Source organism: Brassica napus, chromosome C9 (genome assembly GCF_020379485.1).
Source record: "Brassica napus cultivar Da-Ae chromosome C9, Da-Ae, whole genome shotgun sequence".
NCBI lineage: Eukaryota > Viridiplantae > Streptophyta > Magnoliopsida > Brassicales > Brassicaceae > Brassica > Brassica napus.
Genome location: NC_063452.1, coordinates 20486917 through 20507899, shown reverse-complemented (window position 1 = coordinate 20507899; position 20983 = coordinate 20486917). Strand labels below are relative to the sequence as shown.

At 43.3% G+C, this 20983-nt stretch overlaps 2 protein-coding genes and 1 non-coding gene across 3 annotated transcripts; 1 reads left to right on the top strand and 2 right to left on the bottom strand.

Annotated features, from left to right (window-relative positions):
* Positions 1-1709: 1709 nt before the first annotated feature.
* Positions 1710-1816, bottom strand: LOC125593543. Its single transcript, XR_007329446.1, has one exon. It is a non-coding gene; the product is annotated as a small nucleolar RNA R71 (small nucleolar RNA).
* Positions 1817-14603: 12787 nt separating this feature from the next.
* BNAC09G51790D lies at positions 14604-15502 on the bottom strand. Its single transcript, XM_022710301.2, has one exon. It carries the CDS (start codon positions 15271-15273, stop codon positions 14815-14817), a length of 459 nt encoding a protein of 152 aa, XP_022566022.1. The 5' UTR covers positions 15274-15502; the 3' UTR covers positions 14604-14814.
* Positions 15503-15721: 219 nt separating this feature from the next.
* LOC106416881 lies at positions 15722-17541 on the top strand. Its single transcript, XM_013857765.2, has one exon. It carries the CDS (start codon positions 16002-16004, stop codon positions 17520-17522), a length of 1521 nt encoding a protein of 506 aa, XP_013713219.2. The 5' UTR covers positions 15722-16001; the 3' UTR covers positions 17523-17541.
* The last annotated feature ends 3442 nt before the right edge of the window (positions 17542-20983 follow it).

The following is a 20983-nucleotide window of genomic DNA, read 5'->3' as shown; positions in this document are numbered from 1 at the left end:
CCTCTCGCAGCGACACAGTGAGGTCGTTCCCGAAGCATGGAGCGACTTGTCGGAGCGACGAGCGGAGGTCGCTGCGCGTCTTATTTCTGCTCGAACTTATGATTTCTCAAGGGCCTTTTGGTCATTTCATTATGCACGTTTTTATTTTCTAAACCTATGTTTTAATACTCTGTAAGCCACCAGGAGGCAGATCATCTTTGTTCTTAAGAAATACCACCAAAAACCTTTGGAAAGTCATCTCTTGAATCAATTGATCAGTTTTGTTATTGAAATTCTGTGTTCTTATATCTATTTTCTGTGTTTCTCTACATGATTAATCTGAAATCCAACATGGGTTTAAGAGGAATCATGGAGATTAGTGAGTAATCACCCTTTGAATTCATGGGTTAGGGAGATTAAGGGTGATTAGGTTAGAGCTAGGATGTTTTAGTGTAGATCATTCATATTTCCTTGCTAACAGAGTGAACATAATGCATCTTCTGAGTTGGCCACTCAGTTGTTGATCCTTAGGCATTTCTCACCCGAAAGGTGTTCGAGGAAATGCCCGAGACAACTCTTCTAAGCTTTTAGCATACTTTGCCAAAGACATTTGTTGTTAGAGGTGCTAAGATAGCCATTGGACTTGCTAGTTATGATTGCTTTCATATTATTCAACCAAAGACATTTGATGTTTGAATTGTGTTAGTAAATGAACATTCATCTAGACATAGAGTTTGTTTAGGATTGTGTCTAAGCGTAAGGTTGATAGTTTGATTGATCGTTTGCCATCCTTAGTTTGAAACTTGATCACCCGAGGTCTAATCCCTATATCCATGAGTTCTCTTTTCTCATAGTTAAGAAAGTATCATTTAGTTATTCCTTTTAGTTAGTTATAGTTTAAAAACCCTTTTAAAAACAATTGGTTGCACTTAGATTAAGTGATTACTTGCATTCTCGGTTTCTCAGAACTGGTTCGACAATCATTTATACTACAACATTTGTCGTAGGAGCCTTGAAAACTCCTAACATCAAATTGGCACCGTTGCCAAATTCTGAGTAGATTTAAACATTGAGATTTAGTCAATTGCTTGAGACTAAGTCATTTTTATTTTCTTTTGTTACTGATTCTTTTTCACCTCCCTTTAATCTACAGGTGTATGAACTTGCGGAGCAACGGTCCATCAAACCTAGTTCCACGAGCTGCAGACATCAGAGCTTTAGAGAGAGAGTGTGCTAGAAAGAAAAGAGAAGAAGAGCAACAGGCTCAACTGCAAAGACTGAACATTGATATGGGAGACGTTCATCAGCATGATGCGGGCGTCAATGGCGCTAATAACAATGCTCCAGCTAACCAACAGCGAGCAGCTCGACCCATTGGCACTTACGACCGCCCCAACATTCATGGTCATAGATTGGGAATCCGAGCACCCGCTGTGGCAGCCAACAACTTTGAGATCAAATCAGGACTCCTCAACGTGATCGAGAACAACAAGTATCATGGCTTGGCTCTAGAGGATCCATTTGATCACTTGGACAGGTTCGACAGCTACTGTGGGTTGTCAAAAACCAATGGTGTGTCCGAAGATGCTTTAAAGCTCAAGTTATTCCCTTTCTCTTTGGGGGATAAGGCACGTCAGTGGGAGAAGTCTCTACCCAGCGACTCTATCACCACTTGGGATGACTGCAAGAGAGCATTCTTGGAGAAGTTCTTCTCTACTTCAAGAACTGCTAAGCTGAGAAATGAGATTTCCAGCTTTCAACAGAAGAACTTGGAAGGATTCAGTGAAGCCTGGGAGAGATTCAAGGGCTACCAAGCTCAATGCCCACACCATGGTTTCTCTAAGGAGAGTTTGCTGAGCACATTCTACCGTGGTGCTCTTCCTAAGTACAGGGCCAGACTGGATACAGCTAGCAATGGGTTCTTCTTGGGGAGAACTGAGGAGGATGCAGAGGAGCTGGTTGACAACATGGTTAAGAGTGATGCAGTCTACAGCGGAGACCACGACAGAGGTAGTAGAACAGATGATAAGCAGACGAGGAAGGAGTTGAAGGCTCTACAGGATAAGATAGACATCCTCATTGCTGATAAAGCTACCCAAGAGCAGCTGCACTTTGTTGGCAACCCAAGCCAAGAGACACCAGTTGTTGTCCATGAAGTTGAGGGTTTGGAAGGTCAGGAAGAGCTGTGTTTCATCAACAACAATGGTAGCTGGTACAAGAAAGAGCCCAACTTTCAGTACAACAACTACCAACAGAAATCCTATTCCAACAACCAACAGAGTGGTTATCAGCCTCGGAATAATCAGCAAGGCAGCTATCAACCTCAGCAAAACCCTCCTCCTGGTTTCAACAACAAGGGCAACCATTCTTCCCAACAGCAATCTAATCCCTCTACCTCAACTCCTCAAGTCAGCAGCACTGAAGCTCTACTGAAACAAATCCTGGAGTCTCAAACAAGAAGTGAGAAGCATGTTGGCTATGAGTTGAAGAACCTTCACTCAAAGATTGATGGGAGCTACAATGAGCTCAACAACAAGTTCAGAGCTTTGGAGAACCAGTTTGCTGCCATGAACACTCAACAAAATCGCCAACAAGGTTCTCTACCTGGAAAATCTGAGCAAAACCCAAAGGAAACCATGAAAGCTATCACTCTCAGGAGTGGTAAGGAGTTACCTCAGAGAGCTCTCACCAAGGATGCTGAGAAACAAAGTGAGGGGGTTGCCATCAACATAGATGATGAAGTGGTGATTGTTGATGAGAAGATCAATGACGAGATCTTGGAGAAGATAGTGGAAGCCAAAGGAAAAGGAAAGGTTGGAGAAGAGAAGAAAACAGTTAAGGATGGTGAAGTTGTCACTCCTGCAAGTGAAAGTTCTTTTGTTCCTCCTGCCTATGAACCCAAGCTCCCATTCCCAGGTCGATTCAAGAGGCAGCTGCTAGAGAAGTACCAAGCTCTATTTGAAAAGCAAATGAGTGAAGTCCAGGTCACAATGCCCATTATTGATGCTTTCATGCTGATTCCTCAATACAGCAAGTTCCTGAAAGATGTTGTAGCTGCAAAGAAGAAAGAGATGGAGGGCATGGTGATTCTCACTCATGAGTGCAGTGCTATCATTCAGAGGCTTGTCATTCCAAAGAAGCTAGAAGATCCAGGATGCTTCACATTACCTTGTGCTCTTGGACCTATGGTATTTGATAGATGTCTCTGCGATTTGGGAGCTAGTGTCAGCTTGATGCCCCTATCTGTTGCTAAGAAGCTCGGCTTCACTCAGTACAAGAAGTGTAGACTTTCTCTGGTATTGGCTGATCGTTCAGTGAAGTACCCTGTGGGTATCTTAGAGGACCTCCCAGTGATGGTTGGAAATTATGAGATCCCTACAGACTTTGTGGTGCTTGAAATGGGTGAAGAAGCTCAAGACCCTTTAATCCTTGGAAGGCCTTTCTTAGCAACAGCAGGAGCTATTGTTAATGTGAAAGAAGGCAAGATTGATCTCCATCTGGGTAAAGGGCACATTCTCCATTTTGACATCAAGGAGGTAATGAGGAGGCCAACAGTTCAAGGGCAAGTGTTCTACATTGAAGAGATGGACGCCCTTGCTGATGAACTCCTTGAAGAGTTGTCACTAGAGGACCCTCTACAGCATGCTTTGACTGTAGAGAGAGAGGCTGAGGTGATTGAGAACCTGGAGAGTACTGCCTATGGGATGATGCTGGATTCACACCAGGGGTTTGTCAGTAAGGATCAGTACGAGGAGCTTCCACAGATGGTTCACCAAGAAGTCTCAGCCACTCAGCAAGATGACTGGAGTGAGCTTAAGGCACCTAAAGTGGAGCTTAAACCTCTCCCCCATGGTGTAAGGTATGCATTCCTTGGTCCTAATGAAACTTATCCTGTCATTGTGAGTAGTGAACTTACTGAAACTGAGCTATCTGAACTTTTGAAAACGCTTAAAAGATTTAGAAAGGCAATAGGTTACTCACTGGATGACATCAAGGGAATATCACCCTCTTTGTGCATGCATAGGATACATCTTGAGGATGAATCAATGACTTCTATCGAGCATCAAAGAAGGTTAAATCCTAACCTGAAGGATGTTGTAAAGAAAGAGATTCTTAAACTCTTAGATGCTGGTGTTATTTACCCTATCTCAGATTCTAAATGGGTATCACCTGTGCATGTTGTACCAAAGAAAGGTGGTATCACTGTGATTAAAAATGACAAGGATGAATTGATACCAACAAGAACCATCACAGGTCATAGAATGTGCATTGATTACCGAAAACTAAACTCCGCATCTAGAAAGGATCATTTCCCATTACCATTTATTGATCAGATGCTTGAGAGACTTGCAAATCACCCATTCTATTGCTTTCTTGATGGGTACTCAGGATTTTTCCAAATCCCCATACATCCCAATGATCAAGAGAAAACGACATTCACATGTCCCTATGGTACCTTTGCATATCGAAGGATGCCATTTGGTCTATGTAATGCTCCAGCCACCTTTCAAAGGTGCATGATGTCAATTTTCTCTGATCTGATTGAGGATGTTGTGGAGGTATTTATGGATGATTTCTCTGTCTACGGATCTTCGTTTTCTGCTTGTTTGTCAAACTTGTGCAGGGTCCTACAGAGATGTGAAGACACCAACCTTGTGCTGAATTGGGAGAAGTGTCACTTCATGGTCAAGGAAGGGATTGTGCTGGGACACAAGATTTCAGAGAAGGGGATTGAGGTGGATAAAGCCAAAATCGATGTTATGGTTGGTTTGCCCCCACCAAAGACAGTGAAAGACATCCGGAGTTTTCTTGGTCATGCTGGGTTCTACAGGAGGTTCATCAAGGACTTCTCCATGATCACTAGACCTTTGACCAGGCTGCTGTGCAAGGAAGCCACCTTCAGTTTTGATGTGGAATGTCTACAAGCTTTCAAGAAGCTGAAAGGTGAACTCATTAGTGCTCCAATTGTCCAGCCACCTGATTGGGATCTCCCTTTTGAGATCATGTGTGACGCTAGTGACTATGCTGTGGGAGCTGTTTTGGGGCAGAAGAAAGATGGCAAAACCCATGTGATCTACTATGCCAGCCAAACCCTCAATGATGCTCAGATGAGGTATGCCACAACAGAGAAGGAGATGCTGGCAATTGTTTTTGCCTTTGAGAAGTTCAGGAGCTACTTGGTTGGGTCTAAAGTCATTGTCTACACAGATCATGCTGCCTTGAGACACCTTTTGGCCAAGAAGGATGCAAAACCCAGGCTTTTGAGGTGGATCCTTTTGCTTCAAGAGTTTGATATGGAGATTAAGGACAAGCCAGGAGTTGAGAATGGTGTAGCTGATCATTTGTCCAGGTTGAGGGTAGAGTCTGGTATTCCTATTGACGAAGGACTTCCTGAGGAGCAGATCATGGCTATTGAAGCAGTGATAGCAGTTTGTGAGACTGGTAGGAAGCTGGAAGAAGTCAAGGCAACAGAAGAGAAGGAACCTTGGTATGCTGATTTGGTGAACTACCTAGCCACAGGAAGAGAACCTTTGAATCTTGTGGGCTATGCCAAGAAGAAGTTCTACAAGGATGTGAAGAGATACTACTGGGATGAACCCTATCTCTACATTCTCTGCAAGGATCAGCTTTATAGAAGAGTGGTTGCAAATGAGGAGATTGATGGGATCCTTACACAGTGTCATGGATCATCTTATGGAGGCCACTTTGCCACCTTCAAGACAGTTGCGAAAGTGTTACAAGCTGGATTCTGGTGGCCACATATGTTCAAGGATACACAAGACTTTGTTTCAAAGTGTGATTCTTGCCAAAGAAGAGGAAACATCACCAAGAGGAATGAGATGCCTCAGAATCCAATCCTTGAAGTTGAAGTGTTTGATGTGTGGGGTATTGACTTCATGGGACCATTTCCATCATCTTTTGGAAACAAATACATCCTTGTGGCTGTTGATTATGTCTCCAAATGGGTGGAAGCTATTGCAAGCCCCACCAATGATGCTAGAGTTGTAACCAAGATGTTCAAGAGCATCATCTTTCCAAGGTTTGGAGTCCCAAGAGTTGTGATCAGTGACGGAGGTTCCCACTTCATTAACAAACTGCTTGAGGGACTTCTCAAGAAGAATGGTGTGAAGCACAAGGTGGCAACTCCTTATCACCCCCAAACAAGTGGCCAAGTTGAGATTTCTAACAGGGAGATCAAGTCTATCTTGGAGAAGATTGTGGGGATCACAAGGAAGGATTGGTCCAATAAGCTTGATGATGCACTTTGGGCTTATAGGACAGCGTACAAGACACCACTGGGCACCACACCTTTCAACCTAGTGTATGGGAAAGCTTGCCATCTGCCAGTGGAGCTTGAGTACAAGGCACTATGGGCAATAAAGTTGCTGAACTTTGACATCAAGAGTGCCAAGGAGAAAAGGATTTTTCAGCTACATGAGCTTGATGAGATAAGAATGGATGCTTTTGAGAACTCAAGGATCTACAAGGAGAAGACTAAAGCTTTCCATGACAAGAATATCCTGAAGAGAGAGTTTAAAGAAGGAGATCAAGTTCTTCTCTACAACTCTAGGCTGAAGCTATTTCCAGGAAAGCTTAAGTCAAGGTGGTCAGGTCCTTTCAAAGTCAAAGAGGTTAGGCCATATGGAGCAATAGTTTTGTGGAGTACTGATGGAAGAGACTTCACAGTCAATGGGCAAAGGGTTAAGCTCTACATGGCTACTGCACCAGAGGAAGATGGGGTTTCAACTCCACTGTCTGACCCTACCCCGGCCTAATCCAAAAAGAGGCAAAGTCAAGCTAGAGACTTAAAACAAGCTCACTTGGGAGGAAGTCTCATGCGTATCCTTGTATATATTGCATTGGTATTTTCATTTTCATCTTATTGCATAAAAAAAAAAAGAGAGAAGTCGTGTGCAGGTGCTTGATTGATGCAGGTTTGAGCAAAAAATTGTGCGTGGGAGCGAGGTCTCAGGGCGAGACCTCGAAGTCGCTCCAGCTGGGAGCGACGTTACGGGAGCGACACCTCGAGGTCGCTCGGCTTAAAGACGTTATGTGCTCCAAAAACACTCTCGGAGCAACCTCTCAGAGCGAGCACATGAAGTCGCTCCAGCTGGGAGCGACGTTACGGGAGCGACACCTCGGGTCGCTCGCGTTTTCGTCGTCACGGAGCTCAAAAACTGGCCTGGAGCGACGTCCTAGAGTAACACCTCGAAGTCGCTCCAGCTCCAGAGCGAGGTTTCGAGAGCGACACTCCAAGGTCGCTCGCGTTTTCGTCGAATCACGACGCGAGAAAACGACTCGGGAGCGACCTCTCGCAGCGACACCCTCACGTCGCTCCCGAACCGGTCCAGGTAAGTTTTCTAACTCTAAACTCCGGTTTAATTCAAGTAAACCGATCCTAACCACCCTAGACCGAACCGGACGACCCTAAACCTACCCCCAACCCCCGCGACTCCATCTCTATCACTCTCCCCTCCTCTCACAAACTCTCAAACTCTCTCAAACTCACCCACACCAAAAATCCCAAAACTTTCTCAATTCTCACCCAAATCAACTAGTTCTTGTTTCTAATCCAAGCTTTCGCCCCTGTAGCCTATTCCTCACCACCCATTCACCATTTCTTTCATCCAAAGCAAGGTATTGAGTTTTTAAATTCAAATTCGTAGGTCCATGAACCCTAGGATTTGAAAATCGAAATTTGGTCATTTTCTTGCTAGATTGTGGTGAAATAGACTAGGGAAAGCTTATCTATCAAGTTGGGTTGTCGAATAAATGGTGAAATTGAGTTTAATTTGCACTTTGGCAAAATTAGGGTTCATGGATTTGGGGGTTTTCGAATTTGACCTTAATTGGGTGTGTTTGTGGGTGAACTAGATGCGTTAAGGTGTTACAAGAGTGAGAATTGTTGCATTGTGTTGAACTTGAGTTTAAATTGATAATTCATTTGTTAAGTTCACTTTTGCAATTTTCACTTGCAAAGTCTTGCCCTTCTTTACTTCCATCTACTTATCCCTTTTCAAGTTTTTAATTTTTCAGGTGAAAATGGTTAAGAAGACAAAGGGAAAGTTGGAAGCTGAGAGGCAAGAAGCTGAAAGACAAGAGTTTGCACTAAGAGGAAAAGCTTTACCCTGCGAGCCAACTGGCTCAGGGACGCAGAGGACTGTTCGACAGCAGACTTTGGCTGCAAGGAAATCGAAAGAACAGGAGAAGAGGGCAGGGAAAAGTGTAGCAGTTCCCAACCATGAGGAAAGTGAAACTGAGAGTGCTGATGAGCAGGCACCTACGAAGAAAGCCAAGATGTCCAAAGGCAAAGGGGTTGCGGTTGATCGAGATAGGGCGAAAACTCCATCTGTGGAGGAGCTGTATGATCACTTGAAGAATGAGGTCACTTGGACTCCAACCAGGTTCGCCGACCTTGATCTGCTGAAGGAGTTGGGTCTTGAATCTGACATTGAAGAGATGCTAGGACATTTGAAGATGCCAAAACTCCTCACCATGGCATATCCTTTCTACAAGGATGTCACTTGTCAGTTCTTATCTTCTCTTGCGGTCACTTACCACGACACCGCGCATGTGAGGCAAGGATGGGGCAAAATCAGTTTCAAGGTCAATGGACGAGAATACAACATGAACTTCAAGGACATTGGGAGAGTCATGGGGTTCCAAGACCTAGAAGACCACTCCCTACCCAAGTGTGAGAACCTTCCCACGGAGCTTTGGAAGTTGATCACTGGAAACAAACACACTACCGGGGCTGACAAGAACTCACACATCCGACACCCGTCCGTACGTTACCTCCACAGGATGCTCGTCCATGCATTCTACCCACGGAAGCAAGCTGGTACGGTTACTGAGGAAGACATGCGACTGCTCTGTCCGGCTATCCGTCCCTACGCCCAACCTGGAGTTTTACCCCTTCCCAGCACCGACATCTATGCTACCTTCGGGATGGTCAGTTTCTTTGTGGGTCGTCTCCAGCACTACAGAGACTGGGCGTGGTACACCACTGATTCGCGCCCAAAGATGGGGATAGGTGGAATGATCACACCACTGCTCCAATTTCTGAATGTTCCCTTGGGAAAGGACGCAGCGGGACCTAAGTTCATTGATGGCACCTACTTGAGGATTGCTACCTATTTTAGTGGGATGTATGGGAAGGACTACGTCTACCACTACTACTTGCAGGGCAAGCCAGTCGAAGTGGTTCTTCCAAACCGGAACCTGACGAGTTTAGAGATACCTGGAGCTATCAGCTTCAACATACCCCAGGAGTACTTTCTTGGAGAACACGGGCCTCTCGATCCAGTTAATGCTGCTCCATCAAGGAGAAGGAGTGTTCCTACGCGACATGACTCGCCTGTTGCAGACCCTTCTGAGCATATCTATGGACCTCCGCGCTACTACTTCAAGCCACATGACGGAGTTCTTCCCCCTGGAGCTCTTCGTGATGCTCATGACCACATTGGTCGCCTTCAGAGGTGGAACAAGGCTCAGGACAGAACGATAGAAAAGCTGAAGGATAAGTGCAAGGCGCTAAGCAAGACAGTAAAGAAGCAGGCAAAGACCTCAGCCAAATTCATGAAGAAAGTAGCTGATGTCTTAACCAGGGGAGGAATAGCTGGATGTAGCTCAGCAGACTTCGCTTTCGCGAACACCTCAAACCCCCAGCCTCCACCTCCGCCTGATGCTCTTGGCTTCCCCCTCACTGCTGCGCAGCTTCAGCGTAAGTGGAGGAACCCACCCACTCAACCTTCCACTTCCGGTAACAAGTCCCCATCCCTCGCTTCTTCTGATAGTGAGGTCGAGATTGACGAGGTTGAGAGCCAACCATGGTATGGAGGCTCCGGTTCAGCATCCGGTGGTTACTACACCACCTTCCCACCTGACGACGACGATGCTGGGGCATCTGCCCCCACCTACTATCCATAGGAGGTACTTCTTTCTCTCCCTTGTATATACCATTTCCTTTTTGCATATTAGTTTTCTTTTCGGTATCTCTCTCTTTACTTGACAACACAGAGACTGTGTAACTCAAGTTTGGGGGAGGTACCAAGCATTTGATCATGTTTGCTTTGATGTTGTTTCATGAGTCATGCATTGCATACCTATTTGCATAAAAAAAAAACAAATTCATTTAGTTTGCATCATTTTGCATTTCTAGGAGAGTCTAGAGCATATAGGTTGCATTCACTTGCATTGGGAGCAATGATTTTAAATGCCTTATAAAGAACACTACGTTTCACCTGAAAAGCTATGCACCTCTCGAAAAGACTTGTATGTTTCGTGCCTTGAAAACTCTTCTTGAAACTTGTTGATTGCTGAAACCTAGTCTTTGAAGCCAACTACAACCCTATTTGAACTAAACGAACTTAATGCTTCTTGCTTAGGGTCCCTTGTGTACTGAGTCATGGCTATACACACTTGAGTTGTCACATCTTTTATGCCAATCTTTTTTGACAAACTCTAGTGGTAGACCACTCCCAAAAACCTTTCCCTCCTTTTAAGCTTTCATTGTTTGATGAGTGAGGCCTTCTTAGGAAAGTCTTACATGTGCATAATGTTGAGAGTATCGGGAACGACAATGCTTGATCTTCATTCTTGCTAGATTAGGCACATCATTGTCTAGCCATAGATGGGGGTGAGTGTTGTAAAGTTTGATTTGGGAGTATGAGAAAGTGGAAGGAAAAGAGTGAACTCTTGTGCTTAATTGACTAGTCTTTATGGGATAAGTAGAGAAACTTCTAGCTCAGTTTATGAAAAGTCTTGGCCCCCGAAAAAAAAAAAAAAAAAAAAAAAAAGAAAAAAAAAATATATATATATATGAAAAAAAAAAGGAAAAAAGGGGGCTAGCAAAACTGTTTAGAGCTAAGTTTTGTTTTGAAGTTAAGAAAAATCCTTATGAGATTTCAAAGAAAAGAGTTTTGTGTGCAAGGCGTTCTTGAGATCTTTTGGTGAGAGATGTGAGTTGGGCTTGACATTGGGGAAAGATTGTGTAATTGTATGTTTGGGAAAAGGGTAGAACAATGGAGATTGAGCATTGTATGCATGAGTTGGTCCCTTTCTTAGATATATTATGTGCAATGTCGAGGCTACTTGTTTCGAGAGTAAACCACCTTAAAGATTTTATGTTTCAAACCTCTTGAATCACTTGAATAAAAGCCTTCCCTTACCCAAATGACTTGGACCGACTGACCATTTGCAAGAATTCACTAGATGTTTTGTGCTTAATGAATGTGAGAGTTGGTTGATTTGAATGTGTGGATGCTTGATGATGAGTGTAGGGGCAAAAGGAGTTGAGATAGGCCTAGAGAAGCTAGAGTGTAATAAGAGAGTGTGCTAATTGTGTTTGCTAGTTGTGTTTCTTTTGGCTATGAGCTCCCACCTTCAAACCTCTCTCCCTATGAGTTCTAGAAAGTTCACTTGTGGACAAGTAAAGAACAAGTTTGGGGGAGTTGATATCTTGCATATTTCTATTGTTTTATCCATTCACCCATGTGCATTTTGATCATATAGATTAGGATTTAGCCATGTTTAGGTTGCATTTTGCATACATGAGTCCTTATCAGGTATTGGAGTACCACATGGAGTTCTTGGAGACATTTGGGTGCAATTGGAGTTCAAAAGAAGTGTTTAAAGTGATCATTGGGCGAGCACCTTACCGGAGCGACCAGTCCGGAGCGACACCATCAAGTCGCTCTGATCTCCCTATCAGAGCGACCTTACCAGAGCGACAGGGAAGAGTCGCTCGCGTTTTGATCACCCGGAGACGCGAGAACGAGTCCGGAGCGACCTCTCGCAGCGACACAGTGAGGTCGCTCCCGAAGCATGGAGCGACTTCACGGAGCGACAGGGAGGAGTCGCTCGCGTTTTCATCACTCGGAGACGCGAGAACGAGTCCGGAGCGACCTCTCGCAGCGACACAGCGAGGTCGCTCCCGAAGCATGGAGCGACTTGTCGGAGCGACGAGCGGAGGTCGCTGCGCGTCTTATTTCTGCTCGAACTTATGATTTCTCAAGGGCCTTTTGGTCATTTCATTATGTACGTTTTTATTTTCTAAACCTATGTTTTAATACTCTGTAAGCCACCAGGAGGCAGATCATCTTTGTTCTTAAGAAAAACCACCAAAAACCTTTGGAAAGTCATCTCTTGAATCAATTGATCAGTTTTGTTATTGAAATTCTGTGTTCTTATATCTATTTTATGTGTTTCTCTACATGATTAATCTGAAATCCAACATGGGTTTAAGAGGAATCATGGAGATTAGTGAGTAATCACCCTTTGAATTCATGGGTTAGGGAGATTAAGGGTGATTAGGTTAGAGCTAGGATGTTTTAGTGTAGATCATTCATATTTCCTTGCTAACAGAGTGAACATAATGCATCTTCTGAGTTGGCCACTCAGTTGTTGATCCTTAGGCATTTCTCACCCGAAAGGTGTTCGAGGAAATGCCCGAGACAACTCTTCTAAGCTTTTAGCATACTTTGCTAAAGACATTTGTTGTTAGAGGTGCTAAGGTAGCCATTGGACTTGCTAGTTATGATTGCTTTCATATTATTCAACCAAAGACATTTGATGTTTGAATTGTGTTAGTAAATGAACATTCATCTAGACATAGAGTTTGTTTAGGATTGTGTCTAAGCTTAAGGTTGATAGTTTGATTGATCGTTTGTCATCCTTAGTTCGAAACTTGATCACCCGAGGTCTAATTCCTATATCCATGAGTTCTCTTTTCTCATAGTTAAGAAAGTATCATTTAGTTATTCCTTTTAGTTAGTTATAGTTTAAAAACTCTTTTAAAAACCATTGGTTGCACTTAGATTAAGTGATTACTTGCATTCTTGATGCTTTCATATCTCTCAGAACTGGTTCGAAAAATCATTTATACTGCAACATTTGTCTTATGAGCCTTGAAAACTCCTAACATCACTTAACCTTTTCTAGGCCCAAAACCAGCTTTAAATATATAGATATAACATAAAACATTTTTTTGATAAAAAAAAAAACAGTATTCCCAACTGGACTTGAACTAAGAACACAACAATATCCACCACTGCACTTAACCACTTTGTATATCATTTTAGTGGACATTAACAACATATTGTATTTTGTGTAAATACCGTTTGGATTAAGCAGATTTTTAACAACTGTATAACCAAGAACCAACAAAGAGCGTCAGATCACTGCTAAATGTACTTGGTTATATGTTCATTATTCATAAGAATCATATGTTTGAAAACAAAAAAAAAAATCACAAGAATCATATTGTTTTTTTGTAAAGTTTGGAAATAGACATTTGAGAACTTCAGATCAAATCACGGATATAATAAAATCAAACAAAACTAGTTTTTACAAGTAACTGGAATGGAGGGTTTGATCAGATATTCACTAATATGTGATATTTTCAGTGTTTAGATATCGTATACTGTGTATCCTGAGTGTTTAAAAGAGCTAAAGACTGATTCACAGACCCCCAAAAATGAAACGATGCAATTCAACTACATAAGCAATTTTAACAACTTAATTTTTTTTTCTTCTAATTATAGAGAATAAAACTAATTTTAACAAGTTAATTCCAGATACTTGCATATGCATGTATGTGTATATCCAGCTGGTAAGAGATTCCTCTATCTATTCTCAACAAATGTGGGCCAGGGCCACAGGCCCACAATGCTTTAGATATGTCCGCATTTCCAATTTTGCAAGCTGTCTCTATTCCGTGCTCTGCTCCGAACATAAATTTCATAAATTAAGGAGACAAATATTAGTGTTTCAAAAAAAAAAAAAAAAAAGGAGACAAATATTAGATGAACCGAAAAAAACAAGTAACATAAAGAGTTAAAGAACTCACCAATCTGTTGAGAAATGTACATACGCAATTCAAAAGGTTTTCCACCATTTCTTTATATATTACACAGCAAGCTACATTCTTTTTTGAGTGATCAAGATGATTCATAACGACCTTTACAATACACTAAGGCACAATTCATACCCACCAAGCTGCAATGGATAGAACCAAAACACATCGCTTTTTAAGACGAAGGGGGACTAAAGCATGAAACGAATGTGAATCCATGTTCTGGGTCTTCCAAATCTTCACACAAGAGAAGATTCATCACCCACACACGAACTTATAGAATTCGAGGATCATCAAACACAAACTCAATTCCACAAACAAACTTTTTACCAAGATTTGAAAATAATAAGCAAAGGAGAAGGACATTATCGGATACCCAAAGGTACAATTTTGAAATGCATCAGAGTCCTTGCAGTCCAACAAAAATTCTAGATTAAATGACATCATTATCAGATTTAACTCTAGAATCTAACTTTACAAACGACATCAGTTTTATTCAAATCCCTAACAGAAAAGCTGATAAAAGTAATCAAACTGTACCCGATTCTTAGCTCCCAGGGACTGATCTTCGCTTCATCTAATTCTTATGTAATTTCCCGGAGATTCACATTGTCCAAAAAAACTCGGATCTACGATTTCATCAGAGAAGATTCATCCAAGGGTTTCACTAATCGAAAAATCTACAAATTTTCATCTCTTTTTCAACATGGAAAAAATCATTAGTAACATATATGATTAGAATTAATGCATAATGGAATGGATTCAAAAATTTCAAAAAAATAGTTTTTCAAACCGTTGAGAATTAATGCATAACCAGATTTACAAAAAGACAGTACATCTAATCCCGACCAGAACAAGAATCCTAACATTTCCGAGTCAATTCGAACGAAGACAGAGACAAGAGGAATGTTTCGGTGCTAACAACCGTCTTGATTTTCGGTGGACGCACCAATCTCCTTGATCCACGTGGATTTGCGCCATCACAATTTAAGGAATCGGGCAAGCTGTGAAGGGTTGACGATACCGGGCAAGTGGGTTCCATCTGCCCGGAGGATATTAGCGACTTCCTCATATCTCCTCCGCTTATGATCACTCGGCTCGATATCATGGCTCGGCTTAGTCTGTCTCGACTCGGTAGATTGGGCCGGAAATGGGCCGGCTTGGGCTCGAGCCGGATTCCACTGCTCTCCGAAGAGTGTGCCTTTGTTGAGAAACTCGTGAGCCAAATAACCGGCGAGGAGCTGGTTCGAACTGGCCGGCTCGGCTACGACAGCGGCGACAGTTGTCGGAGCGACGGATTCAGTTTTCTTAAGGATAGATTTAATCGGCGGCGGTGGCGGATTTGTCACGGCGGGTTTACCGGCGACGACGCCGGAGATAACTCGTTTGTCTGATGTCAGCACACGGCGTGGGGGAAGACGCATCGTTTTGGTATTCATGGCGGTTTTCTATTGGATGCATGCCACGTCAGCAATATGTAATTTTGGGGGAAAATTACTGCGGTTGAACAGTAATTTTGAAGTAACCGGATAAGAAAATAATCTAACCAGAGAAGAATTTTATATTTATCTTTTTTATTTAATAAATAATAAATGAGAACTGGGAGAGAGAGAGAATCAGCGATGAGGAAGAAAGAAAGAGAATAAGAATGGCAGGACAAAAGATCTGAGTAGGGGAGACAATATATAGAGATAGGAGGCATAAACTACCCCTTCAGGTTCAATAAAATTACATATATGCCATTTTGGTTAATGACTTTGATACCTTTCCTCTTCTAATTTGGGTTACCAATGGAACAAGTAACGCAAACATTAATTTTGGGTAGAAAAAAAGGAATCTCCTCTTTTGGATTTTTATCTATTTAAACTCATGCATTTTGATCTGTTTGACCATTGATTTAGTTCATTTCAAGATAACCATTTCTCTCTACTTGAGACGATTTCCGGCAAGGTCTATGACCGTTAGTTGCCTTTTTTAATCTTTCAAATCTTTCTCTTGTCTTTAGTGAAACCATTTATCGGTCCTTTTGTCACAGTGTTTTATTTTGGAAATTATATTTTATTTCCTTTTCTTTTCAGCTCCATCTCACCTCTTTCCTTCTCTGGTCTAGAGTTTTATTTCCTGTTTCCCCTTTCTTCTCAAAATTCTCTGTTTCTTTCCTAAACTAATGATTTCTCAGAAATTCGTGGCCGAATTTTGCCTTATTAATGGCAAATTTGCTTCAATCACGGTAGATCTACTGCCAAAGAATTTTTTCCTCCACCACGGCTCTACCCTGAATTCATCTCCGACGACTGCGAACATGGCTGACCTCCTCCACAAAGCGATAAGAGCTATGTCCATTGGTGATGATGAAGAGCCCCTTACCCTACCTGATGAACCCCGTTTCCGTGTTATTGATGAGAATGAAACTAGTATCCTTGGCCGCTTGCTGAACCCCGAATGTCAGTCCATGGCTCGAATGATAGACTATATGCCTACAGCGTGGCGTGTTTACGGTCGTGTTCGAGGGATTGCTCTCTCGAAAGACAGGTTCCAGTTTGTTTTCCAGCGAGAGGAAGATCTACAGACGGTCCTCAAAGATAGACCCTGGTCTTATAATCATTTGGCTATGGCTTTGGAGAGATGGACAGCTAACCCTCCTGATGACTTCCTCAAAACGATGGATCTGTGGATTCGGGTTAGGCATATCCCAGTGGAGTTCTTCACTACTGATACTATGTACCGCCTGGCGTCAGAGGTTGGAAAAGTTGATGTTATTGCTTACGATCCTAAGGTTTCCCAGACTAAGGACTACATCAGAGCCAAAGTTTGCTTCAACCTGGATAACCCGGCCAAGGCATTCAGAAGATTGAACCTCAAGTCTGGTGGGATGGTGAACATTGAATTTGAATATGAAAAGATTCATAAGAGATGTTTTCACTGTCTGCGCCTTACCCATGAAAAGATCAGATGCCCACTTTTGCGTAGAGGTGGTGTGAAGGAGAAACAAGTATCTAATGACCGAGAGGCATTGCCTGAGCCTCGTCCTAATCTTCCCATTGTGAGATCTTCACTACTGGATGAGGGCCCGCCTGGTTTTCCTCCCATGTTTCCGGAGCTTTCAAAGCAAGACCAAAAAATGGCTATGTTGTATATCTCACATGCTGATGAGACAGAACGCAGAGCTAGAATCGAAAGAGTCAAGCAAGGTATTGCTGATAGTGCTGCTGAAGCTTCGGTCCGTATCACTCGGATTACCAATGAGCTAGACAAAGGAAAATGCCACGTTTTCTCTTATCAAGACGATACACTGGTCTCTAAAAAACAGAGACCCCTCTTACTTGGAGCTTACTCAGAAGGCTATGTTCAATCTCTGGAGGAAGGTGAGGCTGATTCTTCGGCTACAAATGGCTCCTTTACGTCTGCTCCCACTGCGGTTCTGTCGGGTTTTCAGCTTGGCCCTTCCTCGGGAGGGCGAGTCTCCGGGAACCAAAATGCCAGCAAGACCCAAAGGAAGAGGCCTCCGTCCTGGAAGAGGAAACCCAATACCAGTCGTGCCCAGGCTTCTTATCCTGCTCCTTCTCAGCACCTGAACAAGGCAAAGAGAAAGTCTTCTCCCCCTCCACAGACAGCGTCCGAGAACAAATCTGCAAAGCTTACAGACCCTACGGTGGCTTCCGTATTGAAGCCGCTGCTCCCCCAATGAGCATTTGGTGTTGGAACTGTCAAGGTGCTGGGAGTACTGAGACAGTTCAGAAAATTCGGGAAGTTAGACGTCTACACTTTCCGGATTTCATGTTTTTGATGGAGACTAAACAAAAATATGCGTATGTTTCTGGATTACAAAAAAGCTTGGGTTACGATAAGTTGTTCACGGTGGAGCCTAATGGTTTAAGTGGTGGGCTAGCTGTGATGTGGAAGGATAGTTACAATGTTGAGATACTGTCTAGTGATAAGAGGATTATTGACATGAAGATTTCGTCGGGTCCTTTGGATTTCTTTCTCTCTTGTATTTATGGAGATCCCGTGCGAGCTAGGAGGCAGGTGGTATGGGATCGTCTTGTTGATATTGGGTTGGTGAGAGACACGGCTTGGGTCCTCGCGGGTGATTTTAATGAAATTATGTCTAATGAGGAAAAACTTGGTGGAGAAGAAAGGAGTGAGTCGACATTTTGGGGCTTTCGTAGTATGGCTCAAAACTGCAAGTTGAAGGAAATTAGAAGCTCGGGTAATATCTTCTCTTGGGCGGGGAAAAGAGAATCAGGTTGGATTCAATGTCGTCTTGATAGAGGGTTTGGGAATGACGAGTGGTTCAATATGTTTCCCCGTTCACATTTACAATACTCAGATATGTGGGCTTCTGATCATAGACCCTTCCTAATCAGATTTGCTCATGAGAGTGAAGATCATTACAAGAGAAGGTTCTACTTTGATAAAAGAATGGCTGATGAGGAAGGTTTAGAAGACCTGATAAAGCAGAGCTGGTGTGGGGCTGAAGAGGATGATTCCTGTACTGTTGCACGTATTGCTCGATGTCGTCAAGACATTGCTAAGTGGAAACACCATACCAGTTTCAACTCGAAGGATAAGATCACACGGTTGAAGCTTGATCTGGAGTTTGAAGTGTCTAAGCTTCATCCCAACTTTCACTCTGTGAAGCTCTTGCGTCAGCAACTAGCTACTGCCTATTTGGATGAAGAACGATACTGGAGGCAAAAATGCAGGGAGGAATGGCTGAAAGCAGGGGACCGGAATACTCGGTATTTTCATAACTGTGTCAAGGGGAAGAAGATCCAGAATCGGATTCTCATGTTATTAGACGAGCTGGGAGGTGAGCATTTCTCGGAGGGAGCTAAAGGTTACATAGCAGTAGAGTATTTCAGGGATCTCTTCATGAGTACTAACCCTTTCGACCTCGAGTCTCTCTTTGAAGGATTCCAAAGTAGGGTCACGCAAGAGATGAATACAATGCTTACTGCAATGGTTACAGCTGATGAGATCAAGCAGGCAGCCTTCAGTGTGAAGGGAAGCAGCGCCCCTGGTGAGGATGGTCTTACAGGAGTATTCTACCAAAGGTTTTGGCACATTGTGGGTCATGCTCTCGTTAAGGAGATTCAAATTTTCTTCTCAACCTCGACAATCCCGGATGGGTGGAACCATACTCAGCTGAGCCTGATCCCTAAAGTCACCAAACCGTCGAGAATGCAGGACTTAAGACCCATAAGCCTATGCTCGGTACAGTACAAAATTATCTCCAAGATTCTGTGTAACCGGCTAAAAATCTATCTGCCGGAGCTCATATCAGAAACTCAAGGTGCATTCGTCTCAGGCCGTTTGATATCTGATAACATCCTCATTGCACATGAGATGGTACATGGGCTACGTACCAATAGCAGAGTGGATAAGAGTTTCATGGCCATTAAGACTGATATGTCTAAGGCTTATGATAGAGTGGAGTGGAGCTTCCTCGAGATTCTCTTGGAGAAAATGGGTTTTGACAGAATTTGGATACATTGGATCATGGGTTGTGTGAGCTCTGTTTCTTACTCGGTTCTTCTCAATGGTAATTCACACGGCTTCATCAAACCGGAACGAGGCATTAGGCAAGGAGACCCGCTCTCTCCCTTCCTATTTATCCTCTGCGCTGAAGCTTTAGTGAACTGCCTTAACCACTCAGAAGCGAATGGGAGAATCAATGGTATTAGATTGGCGGCTACGGGCCCTTCAGTTCATCATCTCCTATTCGCTGATGATAGCCTACTGATGTGTAGAGCGAGTGTGGAGGATGCTCTGGAAATCTCACGCTGCCTTAAATTATATGGTGATGCATCGGGTCAGATGATAAATCAGCAGAAATCCTCTATTATCTTTGGATCTAATGTCCCTGAGGAAATCAAAATGGAGGTCAAAGTAGCTCTTGGAATCGATACGGAAGGAGGAGAGGGTTCCTACCTTGGCTTACCTGAATGTTTCAGTGGTTCCAAGAGGAAGTTACTTAGCTTTCTCCGTGAAAAGCTTCATGGCCGGCTGAACGGTTGGTTCTCAAAGGCACTATCTCAAGGTGGCAAAGAGATACTACTCAAATCCATTTGTCTGGCTCTGCCGATCTACGCTATGACATGTTTCAAGCTTCCTAAAGATACCTGTGAAAGAATGACCAGTGCTATGATTCAGTTTTGGTGGAGCAGTGGCAATAATAAGAGCAAAATTGCTTGGGTTGCTTGGCAGAAACTATGCAAGTCTAAAGAGGTTGGTGGACTTGGTTTTCATGATCTTGAGAAGTTTAACCAAGCCCTGTTAGGCAAGCAGGCTTGGCGTCTCTGGAGCTCTCCTAACTCTCTGCTGGCGCAAATACTCAAACATCGTTACCATAAGAACTGTAACTTCCTTGATAGTTCTGTTGGTACGAGACCCTCATACGCTTGGAGGAGTATCCTTCATGGGAGAGAGCTTCTTGCGAAAGGTCTGTTGCGGTCTATTGGCAGTGGTGAGAACACTCTTGTGTGGCAAGAAAATTGGCTGCTTGATGATCTACCTCGAGTTCCCAACTACAGACAAGAAGCTCCGGTGGATCTCACGTTGAAGGTTTCTGATCTTATCGATGTTCATTCTGGCCAATGGATAGTGCCACGTGTTAGAGAGACGTTTAGTCCTGATGATGTGCGACTTGTCCTCAACACCAAGATCAACCCCTCATGTCACAATAATACGATCTGGTGCTTCACAAAAAGTGGACAATATTCGTCGAAGAGCGGCTACAAACTCCTCGTGGACTTACAGGAGATGAACTCTCCTTTCCCAGCCTTGCCCCCCATTGAAAAACAGCTCTGGTCTGATCTATGGAGAACAAAAACATCCCCTAAACTCAGACATTTTCTGTGGCGCGCTCTATTTGGAGCTTTGGCGGTGAAGGAAAGATTACGTACTAGAGGCATCCACCTTGACACTACATGTGTATCTTGTGGGTCTGCGTCAGAATCTATTTGTCATGTTCTATTCCAGTGTAGGTTTGCGCAGGAAGTATGGTCTCTATCCGGTATTCCTCCTCCTACTGCTGGCTACTCTCAGACATCGATGTTCTTAAACCTTTTCCATCTCTTGAAGTGTAGCAGAAACCCGTCCCTCCCCTTGGGTGTGCGTCTCGCTTTTCCATGGGTCCTATGGCAT